Source organism: Sciurus carolinensis, chromosome 13, assembly GCF_902686445.1.
Source record: "Sciurus carolinensis chromosome 13, mSciCar1.2, whole genome shotgun sequence".
In the NCBI taxonomy this organism is placed as follows: Eukaryota; Metazoa; Chordata; class Mammalia; order Rodentia; family Sciuridae; genus Sciurus; species Sciurus carolinensis.
Window position 1 is genome coordinate 5,783,056 of NC_062225.1, and position 26,725 is coordinate 5,809,780.

Below are 26,725 nucleotides of genomic sequence, written 5' to 3' on the forward strand. Positions count from 1 at the left end.
CCCCCAGCAAAAATAAATGTCCCAGAAACTGATATCAGTCAATATTTTGGATTCCTGCTGCACAGCAGAAGCTACTATGCTCCCATAATATGTGCCGACACCTGCCAGGAACTGCTTTCAAGGTGAGATGAAGTGATGGCTGATTCTATGTCAGTGGGATTTTGGCATTTTAAAAACACCTGTATATTTTTTGTTGAGAAAAAACTTTGCTGATGTTTTAGTTACAAATTAATAATGAGGCTATTTTCTGTATAAACTGGAATCTCTAATAATACACTCAGCCAATCAGCATTCTCACATGTCTGTTCCCAAGAAGTTCACATTACTGACAGCTCCATGGTACATCCTGGTATTTCTCAACATACCTTAAACCAGTCTGCCCTGTGGTTTCCCAGTGGCATGGCCAGTAGCCAGGAAAGAGTAATTCAAATGGTAAGGAACAACTAGGTTATTAATTCTCATGGTGCCCAAACCAAAATATCAACCAAATTAAAAGATCTTAGTGGCTACAAACAACATAGGCACTCGAAGTCTACCCAGGTAGGGAGAAGGTGGTATGGTCTTTAGGTCTATGTGGTTGGTTCTAGTCTAATAGGAGACAAGAAAGAAAACATGAAGTTATGAGTGAGCAGACAATTACAAAGGGATCAGTCAGCAAAGCTTGGGTGGGGCAGAAGGTACAAGAAAGAGTACATGAGAAAAAAAACAAAAACAAACAAGTAGTAATGGAAAGAACAGACCTGTAGTGCTCTGGGAATACTTCCACAATTAAAGGGGAAACCTCTCCAGATAGTTAGGAAGCTAAGTTTCCTAACAAAACCTGGCAGCCCCAGGGTACAACAGCATTTCTAGCAGTGGGAGTGTTGGCTCTGAGCATTGCCAGTGGTCTGGGCACTGTCTGCTTTACATCTGGTAATTCATTTAATCCTCACGTTAGAACCCCACTAAGCAGGTCCTTTACCCCTCTGTTTTACACATGAGGAAACTGAGGCATGCAACTTTCCCGTGGTCGCATAGCTCGGAGGTGGCAGAGTATCGAACGTACTTGTCCCGGCAACCTTTCAGCGTGGTTTTGGGAATGAAACAAGGATTAGGGGTTAAAGTGCTTTGAAAAGCCAAAAAGCACCATGTTAACTTTAAGATAAAGGGAGGTATGTTACTGTTTGTAAATTCTAGAAGATAGAAATTGTTGATTCTTAGCCCAGTCTTTAGGAGGTCAGAGTTTCATATTGCATACAAAAATTAAAGGCATTTGCACAGAGGCCAAAGTGAATGCAAAGCTATTTGCCCTCTACGTGCTTCGTGTCCCAGTGGCTTGATGGTTTAAATCAGGAACTACCTTGCAAGTCAGCTGCAGGCTGGAAAGGCAGGGCAAACTTTTTTCCAGTATGGGGGGATTGAACTCAGGGGCCCTCTACCCCTGAGTTACATCATTAGCCCTTTTTACTTTTTGAGGCAGGGTCACAGTAAGTTGCCGAGGTTGGCCTCCAACTTGGGATCCTTTTGCCTCATCCTCCCCAGTAGCTGGGTTACAGGTGTGTGCCACAGTGCCCAGCTGGTTATGGCAAATGTGAAGCCAAAAGGTGGCTTGTTCAGGCAGCCAGTTCCTGGACTGTTCCTCACCTAAACTGAGGCTGTTGTCCTTGTATTTTGGGGATCTCAGAGAGGGGCACATGGGGGAGAGGTTTGGTGCCAGCATAGCTTTCCTGGCAGCCTGGGAGTGGGGGGAGGGACCTGCCACTTTTATACAGAGGAACTGAGCTTTGCACACAACTGATAAATCTCGCAATCTTTTGGCACCTTCCATAGCCCTAACTCCAAAACAAAGACAGCATTCAGAGCAGGAAGAAAGACCTGCCTGCCTCGGGTGTGTCTGCCCCAGAGACCTGGGATGAAGCTGGCTCTGCCCCATGCACCCAGCCCCAAGCAGTCAGCTTCAGAGGCTCCATTATCACCAAGAGCAGCCTCAGCCTCACCTAATGGGCTACCAAGAACTTGCCTCTGCCAGAACTCCAAGCCAGTTCTTCAGTGCCACCAACCACCCTCCAACCCTGACTGTCTTAGTGCACATATGGCATTCTGAAGATGACAACTACTGCCACTCTCCTCAAGTGTGCTCAGCAGAGAGAACCAGTCATGCAAAGGAGATGACAGGGACCCTAGTGTATACTGAGCCTACGTGCCCAGAGAGAGTTGAACCTATTACCTAATTCTTCATAAAATCCAGCAAAAGGGGGTATTGTCATCCCCACTTTATAGACGGGGAAGAAAATGAAGCCCAGAGAGGTTCGCATGTCCAACCCAGGATGGCCCCCATATCCAGGGGTTGAACCCAAGGCCTCCACCCAGGATTTACACTTGTCCCATTTGGCTCATTCAATACATATTTAAATACTTGCTGGTTCAGGCTAGCATCAAGCCCTGGGAAAACAAACGTGAGCAAAGACAACTTTGTCCCCATGGAGTTGACAGTCTATGGAGGGGACAGACATGAAAGTCACCCCAGCACAGGGAAAACTGCAATGTGTACAATTGTCTTGAAGCTTCAGGTAAGGAGACTTGAGTGTTTCAGGGAAGGCCTCCCTAAGAAAGTGACAGGAGCTGAAACCTAACAGCTAAGTGGGTGAGGGTGAGGGTGAGGATGTTGAGCGGAGAATGCCTGTACAGAGGCCCGAGGCCTGAGGCTGGGCAGGCAGGGGGAGGGCAGTCTGAAAGAAGGCCCGGTTGGCTGCAGAGCAGGGAGCAAGGAAGGCAAGGTTCAAGATGTGGCTGAGAGGCCACGGGGGCCAGAACCCGCAGGGCCTGCAGGCCCCTTCAGAAGTTTCCAGGACAATGGACCCTTTCAAGGGTTTTAGACTTCTGGAAGTGGTGGGGGACAAATGGGAGTGACAGATCAGATTTACACTTGGCAAATACCATTCTGGGCCCAATGAGGAGGCCAGAGCAGGGCAGCAAGGTCAATATGGGTGAAAAGGAGAAAGGCCAGCATTGAAAGAGATTTATAGGAGGCGAAAGCTGGATAATGAATTGTGTGGAAAGAGTGTGACATCCAGGACGACTCTTGGGTGCTGACTGTGGCTCTTGGGTGGCTGGAGGTAGCACTCACTAGGTGAAGAACACTGTCGATTTTTCTTTGCTGTATCTCATACTGCCTACAGTTGAAAGTGGTCACTGGAAGAGCAGTCATATAAAAACCAAATAGTTTTAAAAAGTGACTTTTGACAAAGTGCAGTCCTTTTTGTTGCCAAGATGACTGAGAGGCACGGATGGCAAATGGTGTCAGGGATGCTCAACAGTTCTACAGTGAAGGCAAGGGGCACTCACATCAAGAATTGTTGCACTCTGAATTGCTGCCAACAGCAGCCTTGAAGAGAAACATACTAAAATACACCAAATGTGTGAGTTTCAAGAAATTATAGGCCAGGTGTCCAGGTATAATCCTGGGGAGGTTGAGGCAGGAGGATGGCAAGTTTGAGTCCAGCCTTGGCAACTTGGTGAGGCCCTGTCTCAATAAATAAAAAGAACCGGAGATGTAGCTCAGTGGTAAAGCACACCTGGGTTTAATCCCCAGCACACTCCCCTCCCCACCCCACCAGCCCCAAAGTTATAGGGTGTTCTATGGATATTTGAGGAAATTGCCCTGTCTTTCCTCCTATAATACCATTCTTGGGATTCGATGAAGCTCAATAGACACGTGGCATTTTACACTAAGCTCCATTCACTTTCCAACTCTGCCCCCGCCCCTTGCCCGGGGCTGGGGATTGAATCTAAAGCCTTGCATGCTAATTAGGCACGTGCTGTACCACTGAGCTACACTCAAGCCCTCCAATCTTTTCGTGGGGGTGGTGGTGCCGGATGATGGTTTCCAGGAAGCTTGTGGTAAGAATCTGAATTAAAACGATGGCCTTCACTTAATACACACACATTTTGCACGCGCCTGGTCGGATCCCTCTCACTTCGGTCCCACACATGGTCCATCCCTTTCTACCTCCTCGGTTTTGCTGGCCTCAGCACTGGTCTCCAAGGGGACCGGACCTCACTCCCTGCCGTCTCCCTCCCCATCACAAAGTACATTCCACGGGAGCAAGCCCTCGTCCGCCCTGCTCGACTCTGGTTCCCGGCACCCAGTTCCGAGCCAGCGCTGGGAAGGAGCAGGCTCTCCTTCGGACCCCCTGACGTCCACTCACAGGGCGCGGGCCATGGGCTGCCGACCCAGGCCACCCGACTCCCGCGTAGGCTGAGGACACTTTTCCGCAGATGACAGACGCGCTCTGCGCAGGCGCGGCGCCTGCCCCGCCCACAAGTGACGTCAAGGGCCGTTACGGCGCTCGGCGTCCCGGCGCGCGCGATTTAAACCTAGTTCCGGAGACGCCGTAGGCGAGATGGGACCTCCAGGCACAGGTGAGGCCTGGCTGGCGGGAAGCGCGGCGGACAGGGCCGGCGTGGAGCGGCGGTCCGGGTGGGCAGGCGGCGGGCGGTCCCTGGAGTGTGGATCCGCTCAGCCCGGTTCTCGGCCCGCGGGCTTCGGCAGAGGCGGGCGCGGGGAGGGGAGGGCGGCCGGCGCGCTCGGCCAATTAGAACGCGGCTTGGCCGGAGTCGGGGCCGCGCGCGGGCAGCCCAGCTGCTCCCCCCCAGGGCTCCTGCCCCACGCTCGGTGTGTTTTCTTTAAAAAGGTGTCCCTGGACTAGACGTTAGTTTCTGGTGGAAGCCTTGTAATTACGGCTCTATACCGAGTGTACATGCCTTTGTTTTTGAATTCGTTCGAAAGTATTGACCGCACCCTTTGCGCCAGACCTCTGTCGGGTGCAGGAATGAGGGACACAGCAGATGAGCTCCCTGACGACTTGGATCCTGTTTTCTATTTGGGGAGACAAACAATACATGAAGCAGTTACAGATGAGGTTCTGGGCCCACTGGTGTAAAATAAAGCTTGGTTTCTCCTATTTTCCGAGTGCCATCTTGTTTCCACAACACTACCAGGTCTTGCCCACCTGTTCAACCTCATTCACTAAATTTAATCACGATGTTTTAGTTAGCCTAGCGAAAGCCAGGCTCATTCCTTCCTGTCCATGTTTGCACATGCTTCTGCCTGGAATAATTAGCACAGTGGGGGGTTTCTGTAGATTAGGGAAGGTTTTTAAAAATTTTTTTGAAAAAATTTTATGTTGCACATACAGCTTCAGAGGTTGTTCTCTTTAAATATTTTTTAGTTGTAGGTGGACACAATACCTTTATTTTTATGTGGTGCTGAGGATCGAACCCAGTGCCTCACACATGCTAGGCAGAAGTGCTCTACCACTGAGCCACAACCCCAGCCCTTTATTAAAATTTTTATTTTGCGGTGCTGGACTTGAACCTAGGGCCTCCTGGACGCTAAGCAAGCAGGCAAGCTCTCTGCCACTGAGCCACACCCACAACCCCTCAAGAAATTATTCCAGGCAGAAGCATGTGCAAAAATGGACAGGAAGGAATGAGCCTGGCTTTCGCTAGGCTAACTAAAACATCGTGATTAAATTTAGTGAATGAGGTTGAACAGGTGGGCAGGACCTGGTAGTGTTGTGGAAACAAGATGGCACTTGGAAAATAGGAGAAACCAAGCTTTATTTTACACCTGTGGGCCCAGAGATTAGCACTCAAAATTCTGAGCCCTGATCCACAGCTTCTTACAATATTTACAGGCTATTTGACGTCATCTTAGACCCATCCTATCATTGGGACTTTTTCCTCTTTTTTTTTTAATTCCTGATCTGTGCTGCTGAAGGCCTCGTGCAGGGTCTCTCACATAAAGCATGCTCACAGATGAGAAGAAGCAGCTCTATTCACAGACTTCTATTACATTTCAGGAGGGAGGAGTCAGACTCTTGGGGCAGTTATTGACAATGCAGAAGGTAGGAGCCCATGGTTGATTAGGCTTCCTGGAGAAAGGCTGAGAGAGGGAAGGGGAACTGACCCCTTCCCCAGGCATTGGACTCTTCCCATAAGGTTTTTGTAATTTCATTTCACAACCAGGTCTGGTTTTGCCATCACATTTTCCCACCTTTGATGCCCTTTTAAACTCTCTTAAGGGCATCACCCCTGTACATGTCCTCCAAGTTAATCCACTGGTAACTCCAGAAGACCATTTGGAATTTCATGGCCCCTACGCAGGAGACCAATCAGGTTAGCATGTTAAGGATGCAGAAGTGCCAGGAGGAGCATGACAGTAAAATAGACCAATACAGAAAATAAAAGTAGTCCATTTATCCCAGGAAGCAGTCAGTTCCTTAAATTTCTGCTGTGCGTAGATTAGTCAGCTTCCGGAGTGACTAAAGCAGGGCTGTTGTCCTTGGGGGCTCTCAGGGTGTAGCTTGTTTATTTTGGATGTTCAACTTGCCAGGTGCAGTTGGATCAGGAATGTACTCCCAACCATCAGAGGCTAACTTTTACCCTGCTGTGATGAATCCAAGCAGCCACCTTGTCTATCTATACCACATTAGGGCTGGTTAAAAAGACAGTGAAAGAACCCCTTCAAAAGAAGTTTTAGGAATTGGACTTGACTTTATTATTATTATTAAAAAAAAAAATTAGCATCTCCTGGTTTAAAGAATGGGCTTGATGCTTTTTCATCTTTTATATACCTTTTAGATCTTTTATATACCTCTTATATGACAGGAGTATGCCCACAGAAAATCTCATAAGGGGAGAATCCTGTCTGCCTAATAGGGCTAGACTTAACTATTAACAGAGCAACTGGCAACACCTGATCCAGTGTAGGTGGGTTTCCTGACACAGTTGTAACTTCCTGGTGATCTCTAACCTCTTTGCTATCAATTGTGCCACCTTAGCTATGGATGTTGGCCCTTGAGTGGCTGTGCTTTGTAACTCTCCTGCCAGGTGTTTAAGATCAACTTGATCAAAATTAACCTTGTCCCTATCTACCGTTAAGAATCAGGTGAAATTCCTCTGGGGAACTTGTGAAAAGCCTCTTAGCTTCTGTAGTGCCATCTGCTAGGATAGGTCAAGGTCTTGCTGGTCACATATGACTTTCCTTGGAAGCATTAGGGAATCATTTCCCTTCCCAGTGACCTTCCTCTTTGCAGAATGTACACTGGTTTACTTCCTATTATCTAGGGTCCCATTGATCTCTCTGATTGGGAGGTCATGTGGCCCAGAGTTGTAAAGTTCTTAGAGAAGTCCCTGTTGTTTCCTGGGTTTGAACTGACCTCAGAGGGTGAGAGTCAAATACTGGCTATTTTCCTTGGCCCTTTTTATCTTTAGTTTCTAAGTTTTGGTTTTAATCATCCAGCAGGACGGTTTTACCAGTCTTAAATTAGGAGTACTGAGTTTTAACTTTAATGTCTATAATTTTAGTTATTTGCCCTTTCCATTTAATTGGGGTCAGTATTATACTGGAAATCAGTTTTATATTTTGTCTAGCCTATAGCTTATGACTCATTATCTTTAATTAACTGTTATTATATTAGAAGCTATGCTTCTGTAAAGCACTAACAGATAATAGTTATAAAGTTTAAAATAAAATATAAAATGAAATTAACAAGAGTAAAAACATATTTAGTTTCTTTTATATCTATGAACCACAAAAACATAATTTTGTAATCCTAAACTTTTAATTAGGTATATATTATACCTAATTATACCTAAAATATATTACATTTTCTTTTTATATTAAGTTCAAAGTAATCCTTATAACAAAAATCTGTATTTTGAACTTAACTTTAAATGAACTTGAGTGGTTATCCTAACATGGAATAAAAATGCATTTACAGGTTGGGGATATACCTCAGTTGGTAGAGGCAAGCACAAGGCCCTGGGTTCAATCCCCAGCACTGGAAAAAAAAAAAAAAAAAAAAAAAAGCATTTAAATTTTAATTCCAGTGCAAAGAGTAACACAAAATTATATATATAACTTATTGACTACAGGTTTCCTTATCCGACTATAAAACATAAAATGACATAAACAAATACCAACCAAATTTGTTATTTTTATACAAATCTGAGACTTTTGCTACAGATAATTTTGGTTTGGAGAACACCAACCTGTCAAAGTGCTCTCCTAAGTTTTACATTTAACTAAGTTTAATTTTAAAATACAATTTAGAATCTAGAGTGTATGGTAACAATAATCATAGGGCTGCATGGGTTAACAAAAAAATCAAAGGATAGCCTTAAATCTCTTAAACATTTAGGAAACAGTGTTAATGATTAGAAACTGACTTAGTCAAACTAGTAAACAGATATAAGAGTTCTTCAAATGACATTGTGGCCCTTCTATGGCCATATACAAAAGAGAGCACTTATTGGTTATCTTGCCCATAAACTGACATAAACTTTCATTTTATAAACTTCTTAGATGTTGATGGACCTTTCTTTTATTTCTTTATTTATATGTGGTGCTGAGAATCAAACCCAGTGCCTCACACTTGCTAAGCAACCACTGAGCTACAACCCCAGCTTTTACCTAGCACTTAGACAAGGCCTAGACTGATACAGTTTTCAGATGCATACATATACCTAGTCATGTTTTGGGTGTCAGCTATATTGTTATACTCTAAATAACTGCTGTTTGCTTAACCAGTTACAAAGTAATCATTAAAGACTTTAAAACAGGTACAACTGTATAGAGGAAAAAGAGGGGGGGAGGGGTTGGGGGGAGGGAAAAATAACAGAATGAATCAAACAACATTACCCTATGTAAATGTGTGATACACAAATGGTATGCCTTTACTCCATGTACAAACGGAGAATCAACATGTATCCTATTTGTTTACAATAAAAAAAAGGGGGTACAAACCCTAATTCCTTTAAGACTTAGGTTTCTAAAACTAATGTTTTAGACTGTTTCATATCAGCGTATTAAAGTTCAAATAACTGATTGTGCTAATTAAGGCCAATTTAATCACAAACACAAACTTTTTGAGATTTACCTTCTGCAAACCTTCTGCAACTGACTTAGACATTTGCAACTTGCTTACATCCTTAGTTCTGTCCTCATCCTGGACTTTAGCACAAGAATATTACTTTATCAGACAAAATACTTTTTCATTTAGGAACATTTCTTTTACCTTCTAATGTGTTTCCATACCTATAACTTTTTAAAAATCTTTTTTTAGTTTCAGACCCATTTTAAAATTTATGTTTTGAAACAATCCTTATGAATGTTATCTATGTATTTAATTTACATAACAAATTTTATCCCAGGAGAGGGATGGGACAATCCAGTACATACAAAAACTTTCTTAACCTTTTTCTCCCAGGTTGCAGTCAAAGGGTTGGAGCACAGGATAGTTTTGAGCCTGATCTGTCTCTCTTGTCTTCATCATAATGTCATCAACTTTAAGTGAGTTCTTCACTGTCAATTGTACCCAGAGGCTCCTTTTGGAACTTTTTCTAAGGCTTCCTTTAAGATCCCTTTGCAGAAGTTGCCTACAAAACACACCTTTGGCCTTAGTTCCTGCCTTTCTTTTCTGTATACAGTTACTTATTCTGCCAGTTTCCCCAGGCTTTTAGTTTGATGGGATACTTAGCAAGAATTGCTTTGTCCTAGTGACAGATGTCCCCTGGCCAAATGGGGGTGTCCTATCAGATCCTAAAAGGGGAGGTTATTCCTGTCCCCAGGTCATAAACCGTGCTGAAACCTATTGCCATATCCTTTGTGGTCAGCACTTTCTGTCCCCCAGGGGAAAAGGGACTGGAAGGCAGGGGAGAGGCCAGCTTCTCTGGCCATTTTTTCTATGGCCCACGCAATTATTTTGCCTTTTTTTGGGGGGGAGGGTTGTCCTTGACCATAGTGAGAGGATCTGTGGCTGCTTGGGTCAGGCTGAGAAATGATACTGGGAGCACCAGCACTGGGTTTCAAAGACTTAAAACTTTTTTTTTTTTAAATGTCCTGTTATCCTTGCACACCAGAGGCAGAGCCTTTTGGCACCTTTAATTTAGAGCCTGACTGTTCAGACTCTGAATCATGCAACTGAATAAATGCCTGTACATACAGAATCTCTTTCATATATTTTACCCCGACAGACCAACTTTAACTGTAAGATTGTATAATTATCCAGAAAACCATTTAAAGACCAGATAATGACAGTGATACATATTTCTCTTAAATAGGCTCGTACCTATAGGTCACCTAGTCAGCTAAGATTTTTAAGAGACTTCTGGTAAGATCAATATAATATGGGCATGTCCTAAATGTAGTAACAGATATGAAAAACAGATAAACAAGAAAGAATCACGAAAACCAGGACTTTGTACATACGAAGTTTTCTTTAGCTTGGACAGTGAAGGACACAGGGCAGGTGGAGGAGTGGGAGCCTCAGACTTTTCAGATTCTGGGGGCCAAATAAAACAACAGTATTTTATCATCCTTTGAGTGTTTTTTTGTTTGTTTGTTTGTTTGTTTTGCGGTGCTGGGGATTGAACCCAGGGCCTTGTGTTTGCAAGGCAAGCACTCTACCAACTGAGCTACATCCCCAGCCCTGAGTGGTTTTTTTGTTTTTTGTTTTAAATAATTTTTGTATGTAGAACATACATGAAGGTAGAATTTTAACCCTTCATCATCTTGCTTTTAGTGAAGACCGGAAACAACGGTCTTAAGCTTTCCATTGACCAATAATTTAAAAAAAAACAACATATTTTTGATGTTTATCCCATTTATGTTTAATCTGATTTACCCATTTTTCAACTTAGGTTATCCGTGAACACCAAGTTTAGTTAACATTTTAAGTCAATCCTTTTTTGGAAGGAAAATCCTAGAATCAATGGACATTAATTATACTTTGAACAACTTATACAAAAGACCCTTCATTGTCTCATCACGGGGGAGGGGGGAGTGTGGATTAGTGATTTTAGAGACATATTTATTTTTAACTCTAATCATTTTAAGTCACATGAACTTAATTTTTTTAGTGTATTTGAGAGTTATCCCTTGAAGAGTTGGCCTCTGAATAAAGACAGCAGAATGAAAAGCAGAGGGCAATAAATTTCAGTTAGACAAAACAACACTGATTGGTTCAGGAGAAAAGATGAATTCATCATAAAAAAACATTTGAGCTCAGAAAAAGACTAAAAAATGACACGGCCTTAATTACATATGGAGCAACTTTCACAAGTACTTTTACACTCACACACACACTCAGGAATTTTAAAACATAGTCTCCCCCTTTCGGAGTTCCCCGTGCTGTTGACTCCCCTGCTGGGGTCCCTGTGGCCCACTGCAGGTGACCATGGGAGGGTTAAGACACTGTCTCCCTGCCTTCACACCAACACGGGCTCTTAAGAGTTAAAGCATTTCCTCCAGAGTTCCCTACACTGGGTGCCCTCACTGCAGCTATGGGAGGTGGTCAGACTCCCCTTCTGTCCTCACGGTCAGGCCTGTGTACGGTCCTGTGTCCCGGGCCTTGCCTTTCCAGTAGACTACACGGGGTTTTGTCCTACTCCAGTGAGTCTGGGGTGCCCGAAACCACTCCAGAGGTGCAGGCCTACCAGGTGAAGGAGATCCCAGAGATCCCAGAGATCCCGGGCAGCGCTGTCCCATTGGGTCTGAGGGGCACCACAGACTGCAGGATGGACACCGGCTACACGGCTACACCGGTGGACCAGATCCAGCACGGTTGTCGCTTCCCAGCCAATACACCAAAAACAAAATGGCACTTGGAAAGTAGGAGAAACCAAGCTTTATTTTACACCAGTGGGCCCAGAGATTAGCACTCAAAATTTTGAGCCCTGATCCACAGCTTCTTACAATTTTATAGGCTATTTGACGTCATCTTAGACCCATCCTATCATTGGGACTTTTTCCTCTTTTTTTTTTTTTTTTTTTTTTTTAATTCCTGATCTGTGCTGCTGAAGGCCTCGTGCAGGGTCTCTCACATAAAGCATGCTCACAGAACAGATGAGAAGAAGCAGCTCTATTCACAGACTTCTATTACATTTCAGGAGGGAGGAGTCAGACTCTTGGGGCAGTTATTGACAATGCAGAAGGTAGGAGCCCATGGTTGATTAGGCTTCCTGGAGAAAGGCTGAGAGAGGGAAGGGGAACTGACCCCTTCCCCAGGCATTGGACTCTTCCCATAAGGTTTTGTAATTTCATTTCACAACCAGGTCTGGTTTTGCCATCACGGTAGGTCTTTGTAAGAAGATTGGAAATCAATTGACATTTTGGACATAGTAAGTGTGACTTACCCCAGAGACACTGAGGTGAAAGAATCCATAGTCACTTGGATAAGAATTCGGCACTCAGGAGAGTGGCCCGTAGACTGAGAAATAAATCCATACGTGTATCGTCATGAGCATCTAGATCATAAACCATAGGAGCAGGGGAGAGCACTAGGAGGACCTTGTAGAGAGGAGACCCAGGAAGAGAAGGAGGTACTGGAAAGACTCAAAGGCAGTGGTATCAGAGGTCAAGCGTGTTGAAAGAAGGGCTCTTCAGGTATTTCAAATGCTGCTCAGTCTCAAGAGTGATGAGGCCTGAGAAGTGACCACTGTGTTTGACAACATGGGAGGTGCAGCTGACCGTGGCAAGACTGTTTTTGTGAAGTGGTTGAAAACAGACGAGGAAGTAAACTCAGGAAGTATTCGAGCTCAGTAACCATGTGTTGAGCGAATGGATGCATGTTAAAGGCAAGAAAAATCAGGGAAAGAAGATTTGGAGAATTAAAGCATGTTTCTAATTTTCAAGTTTTCTTCTTAGACAAGTTCTTTCATTAGTGCTTCTTATTTCTGCTCAGATCTCTTCTCCCAAGGTCCAGTTTCCTTCTTTACTCTGTAGTACTCACATCTAAACAGTCACACGTTTGTTTGTTTGTTTTTTAGTACTGGGATTGAACCTAGAAGTACTTAACCACAGAGCCACATCTCCAGCCTCTTTTATTTATTTATTTATTTATTTATTTATTTATTTATTTTGTGGTGCTGGGGATTGAACCCAGGGCCTTGTGCGTGCAAGGCAAGCACTCTACCAACTGAGCTATATCCCCAGCAACCCCCTTTTATTTTTAATACGGAGACAGGATCTCATTAAGTTGCATCGGGCCTCGCTAAGTTGCTGAGGCTGACTTTGAATTTGTTATCCTCCTGCCTCAGTCTCCCAAGCTGTTTGGATTACAGGCGTGCGCCACTGCTCCTGGTTAGTCACAATTAATCTTGATTTTGTCCCTAAGAATCTCTCTTAGCTCCTTCCCTTCTATTTTGACTTCTTGTTTTGAGCTGAGGTGAGAGTTAGGTTAATCATACTCTGCAACTTGTGGGAAGGCATCAGGGGAACATGTGAGATCCCTGTATTCACACCTGCTCACCAGTCCTCTTCCCTCCCTTCACTTGGGCAACACTCGGTGTTTATTGTACCTCTCTTTCGTCTTACCAATTTCGAACCAGCTAAGGGGCGTGCATGTGTGTTGCTGGGGATGGGACCTGTGACTTTTCGCGTCCTAGGCAAGCACTCTACCACTGAGCCACACCCCTGCCTGCTCTGTGTTCTGGGTGGTATTTGGGAGGGGAAGAAGCCAATGCTTGGAGCAATTGTTGGCTTAATATCATCAGCTAATAAGTGCTGGAGTGGTGATAAAGCAAAGCCTTCTGACTTTTAAATCTTGAACCTTCCCACCTAGAGACATCTCTGAATTCCTTCATCTCTCTCCCTCTCTCATCCAGGGGTCTTATGCTTGCCCTAACGAAGTAGGTCACAGCCACTCACTGCCATGGTCACACCTTAGGGCTTGTCATTAACAGCAGCTGCCCCAATCTGTCACTTCAGTCACTTCCTTTTTGGCTGTGCTGGGGGTCGAGCTCAGCTGCATTCCCAGCCCTTTTTTATTTTGAGAGAGTGTCTCTCTACCCTGGACGCAGGGTGGCCCTGAATTTGGCAATGCTCCTGCACAGCCCCCCAGCATCCCACTGTGTGGTGCTGGGGTTTCAAACCCAGGGCTTTGTGTATGCTAAACAAACACTCTACTGCTGAGCCATGCCCTGGTGAGGACCCCACTTCTTGAGTGTACCACCCTGTCTTTCCAGCCATGTCCTCTTATCCCCTGACTCCAACCATTTTTTTTGCAGGGAGTTGGTACTGGGGATTGAACTCACAGGCATTGACTCACTGAGCCACATCCCCAGCCTTTTTTGTGTTTTATTTAGAAACAGGATCTCATTGAGTTACTTAGGGCCTTGCTTTTGCTGAAGCTGGCTTTGAACTTATAATCTTCCTGTCTCAGCCCCCGGAGCCGCTGGGATGACAGGTATGCGCCACTGAGCCCAGTTGTGCCACTGTGCCCAGCTCCAACTGTCTTTTGGTCCAGCGGACCTGTGTGCTCCTCTGTTTACCGTCCATCAGCTCGGCCATGCCCTTGTTCCCCTCTTTACCAAGGTTACTTCCAGGTCAGTCAGTACAATCAGCTCCTTTCCCTTGCCTGCCTTCCTCCTGCTGTATACCTGCTGGGCAAAGTCACCCTGCTGAGTAATTCACACTGCCTGCACCGGCCACCTGTCGATGGCACCAGCACTCCCCCACACCAGATGGTGGCGAGAGAAAAACAGCAGGGAATGCCGATGGTCTCAAGGGGACCCTGAGCTGCCAGTAGTCACGCTGTGTTTCCTGGTTCATTAACCTTCTAGTCCTAGATGACCTGGTCCTTCCCTTCTCCTTAGCTCTCCAGTACCACATCCGCCCCCCTCTTAGCTGCTAAGTTCTTTGTTCCCACTTGTCCCTGTTGTGCAGTGAAGATAAAAGCAGTCCAGAGAGAATGTGGGCAGGTTCCTGCGCCTGCTCCTCCTGCACAGCCGGTGTGCTCTGCCTCCCCCTGTGGCTGGGGCTGAACTTGGCTCTGCTCTTCACAAAGGTGACTTCTTTATGGCGTTCAGCCACTTTGACCCTTCCTCTGATCCCTGTGATAGGCTGAATAATGCCCCCAAAGGTGTCCAAACCTGTGAATGTGTTATCTTCCATGTCCGGAAAGGGACTTTGAAGAGGTGGTGAAGTAGAGGTCTGGAGGAGAGAGGACCCCAGGGTGATCACAGTGGTCCTAGTGAGAAGAGGTGGAAGGGCTGCAGCCAGAGAAGAGACGTGGTGCTCCAAGCAGGGATTGGAGTGGTCAGAGGAAGGGCCGAGAACTGGAAGGTAGTCGGACTCTAGCTTCCTGAACAAGGAAGGAGAACAGAGTCCCCGCCCAGCCTCCAGAAGCTATGCCACCCTGCTAAACTTCTGACTCCCAGACCTGCAGGAGAATACGTGTATGGTTTTAAGCACTGTTTGTGGTGATTTGTTCCAGCAGCGATAGAAAACCGGTACTATCTCTTTGCTTCTTTCTTTCCACCAGGCTGTTTGGTGTGGTTTTTCATGTGGTTTTTTCCTGACCTCTTTTCTCACTCCTTTCTGCCATCTCCCTCCTTTGTTTTGCAGCAGAAGTCCTGAAAACCTTGTTGGTCGGCTGCCTCCAGTTTCTCTTCTCCCACCCTCTCCTGTATTCACCCCAATTTAGCTTCTTCCCTTTGCTCTAGGAAAACTGCTTATGTCAAGATCTTTAGCCAGGTGCGGTGGCATATGCCTGTAATCCCAGTGACTCAGGAGGCTGAGGCAGGAGGATGGCAAGTTCAAAGCCAGCCTCAGCAACTTAGCAAGACCCTAAGTAACTTAGCGAGACCCTGTCTCAAAATAAAAAAGCACCCCTGGGTTCAGTCCGTGACCTCTAGGTTGTAGACACAGTGGTCAGTCTCAGTCCTCATCTAATTTGACCTGTTAGCCACAATTGACATAGTTCACAGCTCCTGCCTCCCCTCGTCTGACTTTAGAAGGCTTCCATCCCCTGGTCTCCTCTCTCCTTGCAGTTGCACCTGCCCCTTCTCTCGCTGGGTCCTCTTTCTCTCCTGCTTTTCAGCTTTTGAAGTGTTCTAGGAACTGCCTTGGACTTCTGCTCTTCTTTGTCTTCACTTACTTCTTCAGTGAGCCATCTGGTATCATGGCTTTGAATATTCTATATGCTGACAACTCCCAAACTCGTATATCTAACTGGGACTTTTCCCTGGATTCTGGGTTAGTTGTCAAGCTGTCTGGTCCTGCTGGGTGCCTGTGTCAGACCTGAGCCCTGATCCACTACCCTACCCCTGGGGGCTTCTCCTCCGTCTTCCTCTCTCAGATCCCGGCAAGTCTGTTTGATCAGTTGTTCAGGACAACATTGGAATTAGCCTTGAATCTTCACGCCCCACATTTCATCTGTCAGGAAGTCATGTTGACCCTATCTGGACACACTGTCCAGTTGGGACACTTCTCAGCTCACTGCCACCTCTGGTTGGAGTCGCCATCGTCTCTGGTGTCTGGCGTTCCTTTAGCCGGCCTTCCTGCTGGGCTGTTCTCACACCCTGTCCAGTCTGTTCTCTGCATGGAGCTCCTCTTGAAGCACAGGTGAGATCACTTTGTTCCTCTTCTCGTGTTCCTTCGCTTCCTGCTGACTCCAGGTGGCCTGTAAGTGATTGTCCTTCCCTTGTTCTGACTGCTGCCCAGCCCTGGAAGGCCTGCCACCTGTTCACCTCTGTTGCTGCCCTGCAGCCCGCAGGACTGCTCCATGCCCGCTGCCCACTGACCCACCTTTGTGCCTGCTGTTACCTCTGCCTTCACGAGCTTCCCCCAAATAGCTGCATGGTTTTGGTTCTGGTCTTACCTTCCTGGTGAAGCCTTTCCTGAACACTGCATTTAAAATGACCTCCCAGGGTTGACCAATGTATTTATTTACTTGCTTATTGTTTGTTTTGTTTTTGGTCCTGGGATTGAGCCCAGGGGCACTTTACCACTGAGTTGCATCCCCAGCCTTTTTCATTTTTTTATTTTCAGACAGGGTCTCACCAAGTTGCTGAGGCTGACCTCGAACTTGCGATCCTGTAGCCTCAGCCTCTTGAGTTGCTGGGATTACAGGTGTGTGCTACTGTGTCCAGTCTGTTTTTAAACTTCTTATTATGAAAATACTTAAACATACAGGAAAGTTGAAAAACTAAGGAGTAAACACTGTATACCCAACATCTGGGCTAACGTTTTACCATCATTATTTTTGACTGATTTAGTTGAAAGTAAGTTGCACATATTATGACACTTCATTCATAAATGGTTTCTCATGCATCTCCTAAAAGTAAAGATCTTCTGAGCTGTACGCGGTGGCCTGTGCCTGTAATCCCAGTGACTCAGGAGGCTGAGGCAGGAGGATCGCAAATTCAAAGCCAACCTGAGCAACTTAGTGAGGCCCTAAGCAACTCGTTGAGACTCTGTCTCAAAATAAAAAGTGGCTCATTGGTAAAGCACTCCTGGGTTCAATCCCTGGTACCAAAAAAAAAAAAAAAAGAAGTAAGTAATGATATTCTACATAATCAAAAATATCATCACCATATTGAAGACAATAAAAATCAATTCCCTAATGGCATCTGATATGTAGACCATATCCCAAATTTCCCAGATTATCCCCCAAATATTGCTGGTAGCTGATTTTTTAAAAAAAGAATTGACTAAAAACTCATATATTTTGATTTTGGTTTATATAACTTCTGGGAATCCAGAAGATTCCCCCTATTTTTTTTTTTTTTTTTTTGGAAGAGAAGTCAGCTGTCTTTTAAACCATTTCCCATGTTAGATTGGTCTAAGTGTCTCCTTGTGGTCTCATTCAACTTGCTTCTCAACCCCTTGTTTTTCTTATGAATTGGAAGTTAGATCTGAAGTGTTGGTTAGATTTAGGTTCAGCACCTTTGGCTGGAGTGTTTCCTGGGTGATTCTCTGATTTCATGTTGTAGTGCGTCAGGAGATGAGTCAGCTTCAGGGTGTCTTGTTTTTGATGTGACTGCATCTGGCTGCTTGGTTGTCAATGTGGTGACTGCTGATTGTTCACTGTAAAAGGCATTTCCTTTGCAGTTAGCAAGTGATCGTGGCCCTTTTGTGGAATGTTCTCCTGATTTTACGTATGTATGGCATTTATCCCCCGTCTCCCCTCCAGGACGTGGAGGAGCTGGGATTTGAACCCAGCCTGTCTGACAGAAGCCCACATCTTAGCCTTGCTTGGCCCGTGTCCCCCGGTAGTCCTGATCAGAGCAGCCACCAGCACAGGGCTCTGGACAGGCCTGTCAGGCACGTGCTCTGCCACTGTCCTGCACCCAGCTCTGTCTTCCTACTCTTTATTTCCTGTACAGTTCTTGGGTTCACAGTAGCTGCAGGGGGATACTTGTCCTGCCACTCCCCAGCCCCAGCTCTAGAAGTTCTACCGTCACATACTGGAGTCAGAGGTCTTAGTGGGGAATGTGGGGTGAGCCTCCGCCCTGAGCCAGATCAAGTCCCCGTTAGATACAGGCAAACGTTTGTTCCCTCACTGCCAGTCACAGTGAACAACTCTTCCCCAGCGACCCGTGGACACCCCCATGGTGCCTCCTCGCCTTTGGAACGGGCATACTCCGTGCCCATGCCCAAGAAGGCCCCTCTCAGTACTCCTGGCACCCCGGTCCTTGAAGACTTTCCTCAGAATGACGACGAAAAGGAGCGGATGCAGCGGAGGCGCTCCAGGGTCCTGGACTTGCAGTTCAGTGCAGACTCGCCTCACCTGTTGGCCTCCCCTTCCAGGTGAGTACCTGTCTGGGTGGGCTCTCCTGGGTGGCCCTTGCCATGTCTGGGCGGGTCCCAGTGTCTCCACAGTACTTGTGGGTTCTGGGTTGTGGAAAGTTAGTGTCATGGATCCTTGCCAGAGTTTCTGGTTTTGTTTTCCCTTTAGGAGTGTTGACCTTTCAGCTACAATCCCGAAGTTCACTAACACACAGATTACAGAACATTACTCCACTTGCATCAAACTCTCCACCGAGAATGTGAGTATTTTCGGTTTATCATTGAAGATTTTGCATCTTGATCTCAGGTCCAGTCCTCTTGACTGCGTGGAGGATGCGTGATCATTCTCTTGTCCTCCAGCATCTTCCTGGTGCTGACCTTTCTCACTGTGGCGTTACTGTCTCCTGTGGGCCTTGGTGCACCTCCTGCAGGTGGCCTGCTGCTGAGGTTCCTCTGAAGAGGCAGCCTGGCCTAGGGGCAAATGGGGACCCCTCTGAGCTACTGGAGTCCTGGGACCAGCTACTGCCCACTCTGCTGTAGTCTCCTCCTCTCTTCAGTGGGAATGAGAATTGCACCTGCCTTGTCCAGTGGATCTGAACACAACTGGGCCCCTTGGACAGGAGGGCCCCAGGAAGCGAGCACTCTCACTCTTCAGCCCCGAGAGGAGGAGGGGTGTGTGTGGATTTGGTTGTGTTGTCAAGTGTTTTGGAGAATTGAGATCCTTGGCAAGATGTGGGTTTTCCTGTGTGAAAACTTAGTTTCCTGTGTTCAGAGTAGAGTTATTTATATGAGCTCACTCTATAAATAACAAATCTTTCTACAATTTTCTGTTTTCAGAAAATCACTACCAAGAATGCTTTTGGCTTGCACTTGATTGATTTTATGTCAGAGATCCTTAAACAGAAGGACACGGAACCGACCAACTTTAAAGTAAGAAGGATGCGCGCTTTTCTTATGTCTGAGTGAACGGTGGTCATTCTAATGCTTAATGTAACAGTGAATTCTGCAAGTACACAGGCGCCTTCCCAGTTAGACACAATAGTGGTGACTTTACCTTCTTCCCTCAACTGATGAAATGCAGAGAAGGCAGATGTGTTTATTCCTATGAGTCTTGGGGGCATTTCTCTCGTTTTTTTCATAGGGCAAGTAAATATTTTATGAAACTTGCCAGGTTTTGCCTGCTTTTCTCTGCTTCTTCATGAACATAACTCTGCTTGTTTGGCTAGGTGGCTGCTGGCACCCTGGATGCCAGCACCAAGATCTATGCTGTGCGGGTGGATGCTGTCCATGCTGATGTGTACAGAGTCCTTGGGGGACTGGGCAAAGATGCACCATCTCCAGAAGAAGTGGAAGGCCATGGTGCAGGTGTGTGGTTTGGGATCTGGACTTAAAGGGGCTTCTTTTATGATATACCAGGTAGTTATTTGAGTGGCATATTGGAATTAAGTTGGAAAAAATTGGTTATCTCATTTTACTGAAGACATGGTCATTTGCAGAAGAATATAAGGTCTTGCATGAGAAGATCACAGAAAAATGTACCTTTCTTTGTCCTGTAGGTAATGTACCACCAGGGATAATTATTTTATTCACTGGCATCTCTTTACTGCTGGTGTTTTGGGGATCATTTTGTTTTTCTTACGGGCCTTCGGTGTTCCTTCCAAGCGGCCTGCTTTGGTTGCACTGAGGTTATTTTTCTTTGTAAAGGAGAAGGACTGTCTAAAAGCTTTCAGATTTTCCTCGGGCAAAGCTAAGTAAACATCACCAGTTAGGGACGTCAGTGGCGTCTTTGGCAATCTACTTGTATTAGAAGCCAGATACTTAAATCTGGTAATTCAGTTTTTCCATCAGCTGTAGATTAGATAAGTTGTTGCTTTGAGAGAATTTCATGTTTAAATCATGGGCACTTCTTGGGGTTTTGAAGACTTGAATTCATCAGTTTAGTCACGTGCTATAAGCAGTTTTTGCGGTTCACAGTCTTCTTCCTTCTTTCAGATGGAAGTGCTACCGAAACGGGAACAACCAAAAAGGTTCCAAAACCAAAGAAGAAGCATTCGTACAAGACCATCGAGCAGAACATAGACAGCCTCAATGCCTCCGAAGCAGATCGGAAGTGTGCGGTGAGGAAGTGACTAAGTGTGCTCTCTGACTCATTCAGCACTTGGGACTGAGACTTGTTGGTTTGTGCTGGTTTAAGCCTCAGGGGAGTGAAATATTTAGCCAGTGTCTCTGCATTATCATCGCTCAGCTTTATAATGCATACTGAAGGTGGCAAGCCTCTTAGTAGTTCAGAATGATTGAGAAGAAAGGGGACTCTAAATGATAAAAAATGCATTTTATTTCCAAGTTTGTGCAGTGGTGGTGACAATAACTAACATTTATTGTGCACACCCTGAGTGCCCTATTCCTCCTTAAGCCTGTCCTCACACCATCCGTGTTCACGCTTAGAGACGAGGTAGCTGAGGCACCAGGCTCTTCAGTAGTGGGACCCAGAGGAAACCTGTGGTGGGAGAGCTAGGCGCTGAAGCTCAGTGTCTCTAAATGGCCTTTCTATTTAGCAAAACCTAAGGAACATGCTTAAAAAAATAGTGTTGGAGGACATATTTGTAATTAGAACCATTAATTCAAACAAATGGTGTTGTTCCAAAGAACTCGTCGTTGAAATATTGCTGTTACCAACGTTGTTCCAGGGTTGGGAGCACAGCCTAGCATGTGCAGCACCCCGAGTTTGATCCACAGCACTGCAAACAAAACAAAACAAACAAACAAAAAAAACAGCTTTTTTGTTTCAGTGACCATTCCTACATATGTTATCTTTGTACCTTTCTGAGAGCGTATCTATAAGAAAATTCAGAAGTATCCAATTTTATTTGTCCTCAAAATTGGTTATCAGTTTACTTTCCCACCAGCAGTGGACTGGTTTACTTCTTTCTCTTACCTCTACACAAATGGTGGTTCAGGTTACAAGACTGGAAAAGGGCTGGGCTGTGGGCTACCTTGATCTCAGGAGTTCTATTTTTGGGGGGATGGGGGATACTGGGGATTGAACTCAGGGGCACTTGACCACTGAGCCACGTTCCCAGCCCTATTTTGTATTTTATTTAGAGACAGGGTCTCACTGAGTTGCTTAGCACCTTGCTTTTACGGAGGCTGGCTTTGAACTTGTGATCTTTCTGCCTCAGCCTCCTGAGCCACTGGGATCTTAGGAGTTCTGAGAGCTAAAGAAATATGCAGTAGGGAATTTAGCCAGGCCCTTTGGAACTTAGTGAGACCCCGCTTCAAAAAAAAAAAAAAAAAAAAAAAAAATTAATTAATTAAAATAAACAATAACTTGGAATGTAAGTCAGTGGTATAGCTCTCCTGGGTTCAAAACCCAGTACCAATAAAAAGTTGTGGATCTTGGAGGTGTGGCTTGGCGGGAGAGCACTTGCCTAGCATGCAAGAACCTGGGTTCTATTCCTAGTCCCCAGGGGTTGTTGGTGGGGAGAAAGAAAAGGCAATTACCAAATTTGCCTTACTTGGTTATTAGCAGAAAGACTCCAAAACTCTTAGGTCAAGACCAAGGACACTTATACTGGGTGGTGACAAGGATTCGATCCCCAGCACCAAAAATAGAAAGGCAGAACCCTTAAGTACTTAACAAGGGAAGACCTCCCCCAGCTTCTCTCCCTGCCCTCCCCTCCCAGGGGGGTCTCTCCAGGTCCCCCTGGTGGAGTCTTCCCAGCAGCTTCTGCCACATAAGCGGGCGTTCCAGATCCAGCATGCGGCTCCTTGTGGACAGTGCACCTTCAGGAGCCTTCTATTCCAGCAGCTCAGCTGCCAAGGCTGTAAGGGCAGCTGTGATCGGCTGCGGGCCGCTGGAAGAGACTCCTGTTGCAGCTGGAATTAAAGGATCTGCTAGGACTTCGAGGGCTGAGGTGAGACCACCTGGCTGGAGGTACCCACAAAGCCCACCTCAGTCCAGACCTCAGTCAGTCCGATGGCGGTGGCAGCAGCCCTAACAGGACTTTAGGCAGAAGCCAAGTGCCCCATCTGCCTGGGTGACCTGAAAGACCCAGTCACCATCGAATGTGGGCACAACTTCTGTCGCTTCTGTATCCAGCAGTCCTGGGCAGACCTGCAGGACAGGTTCCCTTGTCCTGCCTGTCGTCATCAGTGCAAAGAAGCAACACCAGGAGCAGCACCCAGCAGGGGAGGGTAATTGAAATTGCCAGGCTGCTCCTCTTCAGCGTGAGGAAGAGGAAGAGGCATGATAAGAGGAGCCCATGTGAGAAGCACAACGAGGTCCTGACCCTTGTTTGTGATGAGGACCTGGAGCTGTTGTGTGCCCTATGTGCTCAACCCCCTGACCACCACGGCCGCTACATGAGGCCCGTCGAGGAGGCTGCCTCTCACCACAGGGGAACGCTTCAGAATTACATGGAACCCCTGAAGAGGCAAGCAGCAGACGTTCAAAAATTAATAAGCATTCAAAGCAAAATACCCCTAGAACTAAGAGAGAATGTGGAACGCCAGAAACTGAAATTATCCTCCGAATTTGAACAACTGAACCAATTTTTAGAGCGTGAACGATAGGCAGCTCTGTCAAGGTTAGCTGAAGAAAAGGGCATTCAGCAAAAACCCAGTGAAAACAGGACAGCATTTTCAAACTACGCTTCCACGCTCAGAAGTTTACTAAGCAGGGTAGAGAGCACAGGGTATTGACTGAGGTGGAACTGCGGTCCCAAATTAAGCATTTCTACCAGAAGTCTGAGAGTGAGATTAGCCCACCAGTCTTTTCAGTTCATTTAAGGAGGGAAACCTGCAATTTTCCTCCCCAGTATTCTTCCCTGCAGAAAATAATAAAATAATTCAAAGTAGATATAGCTCTAGACCCTGAAACAGCCCACCCTAACCTGATTGTTTCTGAGGATAAAAAATGTGTCTGATTCACAAAGAGAAAGCAACAAGTCCCTGATATTCCCAAAAGGTTTACAGCCAACCCTGTTGTCCTAGGTTTTCCAGATTTCTGTTTTGGGAGGCATTTCTGGGAGGTGAAAGTGGGAGACAAGTCTGAGTTGGTCTGCTGGTGTCTGCAAAGCCTCTCTGTCCACCAAGGCAAGGCGACCATCAGCCTGGCAGGGATGCTGGACCATTCGGCAGCTGACTGGTGGCTACAAGGCTCCAGGAGCTGTTCCAGGCCCTCTGCGGTCAGACTTGAGAGCCAGAGGCATTGGCAGTTTCCTGGACTGAGTGGTGGGAGCTCCTGCCGCAGGCCTGAGAAGCCTCCCTCTGTACATTCACAGATGCTTTGCTGAACCTCTGCACCCTTATTTCTTCATAGGGCCTGGTTCAAAACCCCTCAGAATCCTTATGGGAACAGACTGAATGGAAAAGCCCCCCAGTAGGCTGAACTATTTTAACAGGGATTCCTTTAAATCCAGTTTTTAAATTCTGGGTTTTGGGGTGGTGCTAGAGATTGAACCCAAGGTCTCCTGCGTGCCAGGTAAGAGCACTGCCCGAGCCACATCCCCAGCCCAAGGCCCTTTCTGTGCACGAATTGTGTTGTGATGAGCTTCTCAGAATTACATTTCACTTCTTTCTGTTTTCCATTGACATTTTTTTCCCTTGCTAGGCAAGTGCTCTAAGCTTACCACAGAGCTACATCCCCAGTCCTGGATTTTTATCTAAATGTTTCTTGGAAACCCCGGAACTGTAAGAAGTAGCTATAATAAGAGTGAGCCTTTTTGTCTTGTTTCTGATGCTAATGGGAACAGGTCTGAAGCTTCCTTAATAACTTCTAATATACTTTGAGTCTTTTTAAATTCCAAAGTAAAGGCAGTTATACTGTGTGTGCAAGGAAAGCACTATACATTCCCCCTAGTGGTGCTGGGAATTGAATCCAGGGGAACTTTACCACTGAGGCACATCCCCAGCCCCTTTCATTCGATAAGGTGCCACTAAGTTGCTGAGTTTTCACCATAAAGAACAGATATGTTTAATCTGATTTAAACCTTACACAGTGTATAGGTGTGTAACTGAAGCTTCACATTTTGCCCTGTTGATGTGTACAATTTTTATGCTTTTTATATATCAATTAAATAAATTGAATGTTTAAAAAGGTGTGGAGGGGAATACCCAGTGGGTAGGAGAATAACTGAGAGCGTGGTCTCCATATGAGAACGTGTTTCACTTCAGGGAACGAGGGCAGATGATCGGCACTGTCACAGTGGCAGCCCGAGCCCTCTGGTGAACCTGAGAGGGGTCCTCTGAGGAAGGGTGCTGTGTGCCGGGCTGGTGTCTCTGAGTTTGGAGGAGGGGCTGGGGCCCAGGACCAGGCCTCTGAGGAGGGCGTTGCTGGCTGTGCTGGGAAGTCTGAGGGGCGCACAGTAGGCTGGCTCTCTGAGTCCATGCACAGCCAGGACCCGCTGCAGCCTAGCGGAACAGCACTGCTGGCACATCAGGTGAACAGGGCACCTTCCTCTCCCCTCCACAAGCCCTGCAGTCTCCCTAGCGCCCTCTGTTGGTGGAGCCTGACAGCTGCTGGCAAAGCTCAAATGTCCCCAAGCCCTGCTTGAAGGAAGAGAATGGGTAGGTGGGAGCTGAGAGGCAGTAATGGCTTAATAACTACACAGGTTGGCGTCTTGAGGCCTCCAGAGATGGGGAGCACTGAGTGTTTGTGAAATGCTGTCCCCTGGAGAATTGGAGTGGAAGTTGTGCAGGTTGATGTTATTACAGGAGAGCAAACAGGAGAGGAAGGGGGCACTGAGTGTGGGTGGTGGTTTTGAAGCGTCTTACTGCGAATTGGAGCAGAACACTGGCAAATGGGAGGAAAGCAGGTCGAGAGTCTTGTTTCTAAATGGATGAGTGAGGCCAGGTGCAGTAGCACGTGCCTGTAATTGCAGTGGTTCAGGAGGCTGAGGAGGAGGGTCGCAAGTTCAAAGCCAACCCCAGCAACTTAGCGAGGCCCTGTCTCTAAATAAAAAATAAAAAGTGCTGGGGATGTGACTCAGTGGCTAAGCCCCCCCTGGGTTCAATCCCTGGTAACAAAAACAAAAACAAAAACAGAAAGATTTCTGTTTAGAGGAGCGCTAGAACCTTGTGCCCAGCGTGGCTGTCACAGACTTTTTGAACCAACAGAATTCGTTGGGCTAGCATTGTGTTGTACTGGGCATTTTAGAAGCAACCATTAGGAGCGGCAGCCGGTGGTTATGCATCCAGGTGTCCTGTGTGTGAACGTGTTAACACAGGTGTGCCTGTCACCACGTGGGTCATCTGCCTCCGCTGCACACTAATGCTTGGTGTCCCCGTTCTCGTGCTCAGGTTGATCCCATGTTTCAGAAGACAGCAGCCTCCTTTGACGAGTGCAGCACCGCAGGCGTGTTCCTCTCCACTCTCCACTGCTGCGACTACAGGAGCGAGCTGCTTTTTCCTTCTGACATCCAGACCCTCTCCACTGCAGAACCTCTTGAGTTGCCAGATTTAGGGTGGGTCGAAATGACAGACCTAAAAGGTAAGTGTGAAGCGCGCTGTCCCCAGGACCTCGGCTTCACGGGGACTTCTCCACAGCAGAGCTGAAAACCCGCGGCACTCCTTTGTCACTTCCTTATGGTACTGGAAGTTTCCTCTGTGACGTCCTTTAGGCAGCACCTGATGACCCACTCACTTTCCCTTCGCAGCATATAGTCTGAATGGTAACTGTTGCCACTTTGCTCCCTGTACCCATACCCCAGGGCCCACGGTCACGGGCTCACCCTGGAGTGTGACAGTTGGGACTTGGAAAGGGGACTTGAAGAGCCCTCAGTCTAGCCAGAGGGGTCTTGTTCTCTTTTACTGTTAGTCCAGGGGTCCTGAGGAGCAGAGGTGTTGCGGATTGTTTTCAGGCCCTGTGGCAGGCCAAGAACTGACCTGTGCTGTCGCACTGACTTGGCAGAGGTTGAATGCCTCTTCCCCTCCCCCCAGCCCAGGGGATGTCCTGCAGACGTAGTAACGGGCAGGCCGTGTGCAGGCCAGGCCCGTGCTGGTCTTCACGGGTGAATGCAGCAGGTCCTCCCTGACCAGGAAGGGCTTTGCAGCTGGCTCAGCATCCGAGCTCGTTCTTTCTATTCTTTGCCTGGATTTTGCTTAGTATGGCTGTTTTGGACCAACAGTCTCTTTTCCTCATTTATGCTGTCAGCTGGGGCTGCAGTCCTC

The 26,725-nt window shown here is 46.5% G+C and overlaps 1 protein-coding gene and 1 pseudogene across 4 annotated transcripts in view; both read left to right on the forward strand.

The window, feature by feature from the left end:
* The window catches only part of Ncaph (non-SMC condensin I complex subunit H), a 50,140-nt gene that overhangs the window by 4,063 nt on the left and 19,352 nt on the right, over nucleotides 1-26,725 (forward strand). For 2 of the 4 annotated variants that reach the window (XM_047522534.1, XM_047522533.1), the window contains 6 exons: nucleotides 18,361-18,577; nucleotides 18,726-18,816; nucleotides 19,394-19,486; nucleotides 19,783-19,921; nucleotides 20,549-20,673; nucleotides 25,856-26,045. In XM_047522534.1, coding sequence (XP_047378490.1) covers nucleotides 18,420-18,577; nucleotides 18,726-18,816; nucleotides 19,394-19,486; nucleotides 19,783-19,921; nucleotides 20,549-20,673; nucleotides 25,856-26,045 — 796 coding nt within the window. In that variant the 5' untranslated portion in view covers nucleotides 18,361-18,419. Of the gene's footprint in view, nucleotides 1-7; nucleotides 123-4,328; nucleotides 4,402-18,360; nucleotides 18,578-18,725; nucleotides 18,817-19,393; nucleotides 19,487-19,782; nucleotides 19,922-20,548; nucleotides 20,674-25,855; nucleotides 26,046-26,725 lie in introns of those variants that run through there. The other 2 variants (XM_047522535.1, XM_047522532.1) reach the window with 2 other exon arrangements.
* On the forward strand, nucleotides 22,533-23,785 carry LOC124963083 (tripartite motif-containing protein 75-like; annotated as a pseudogene).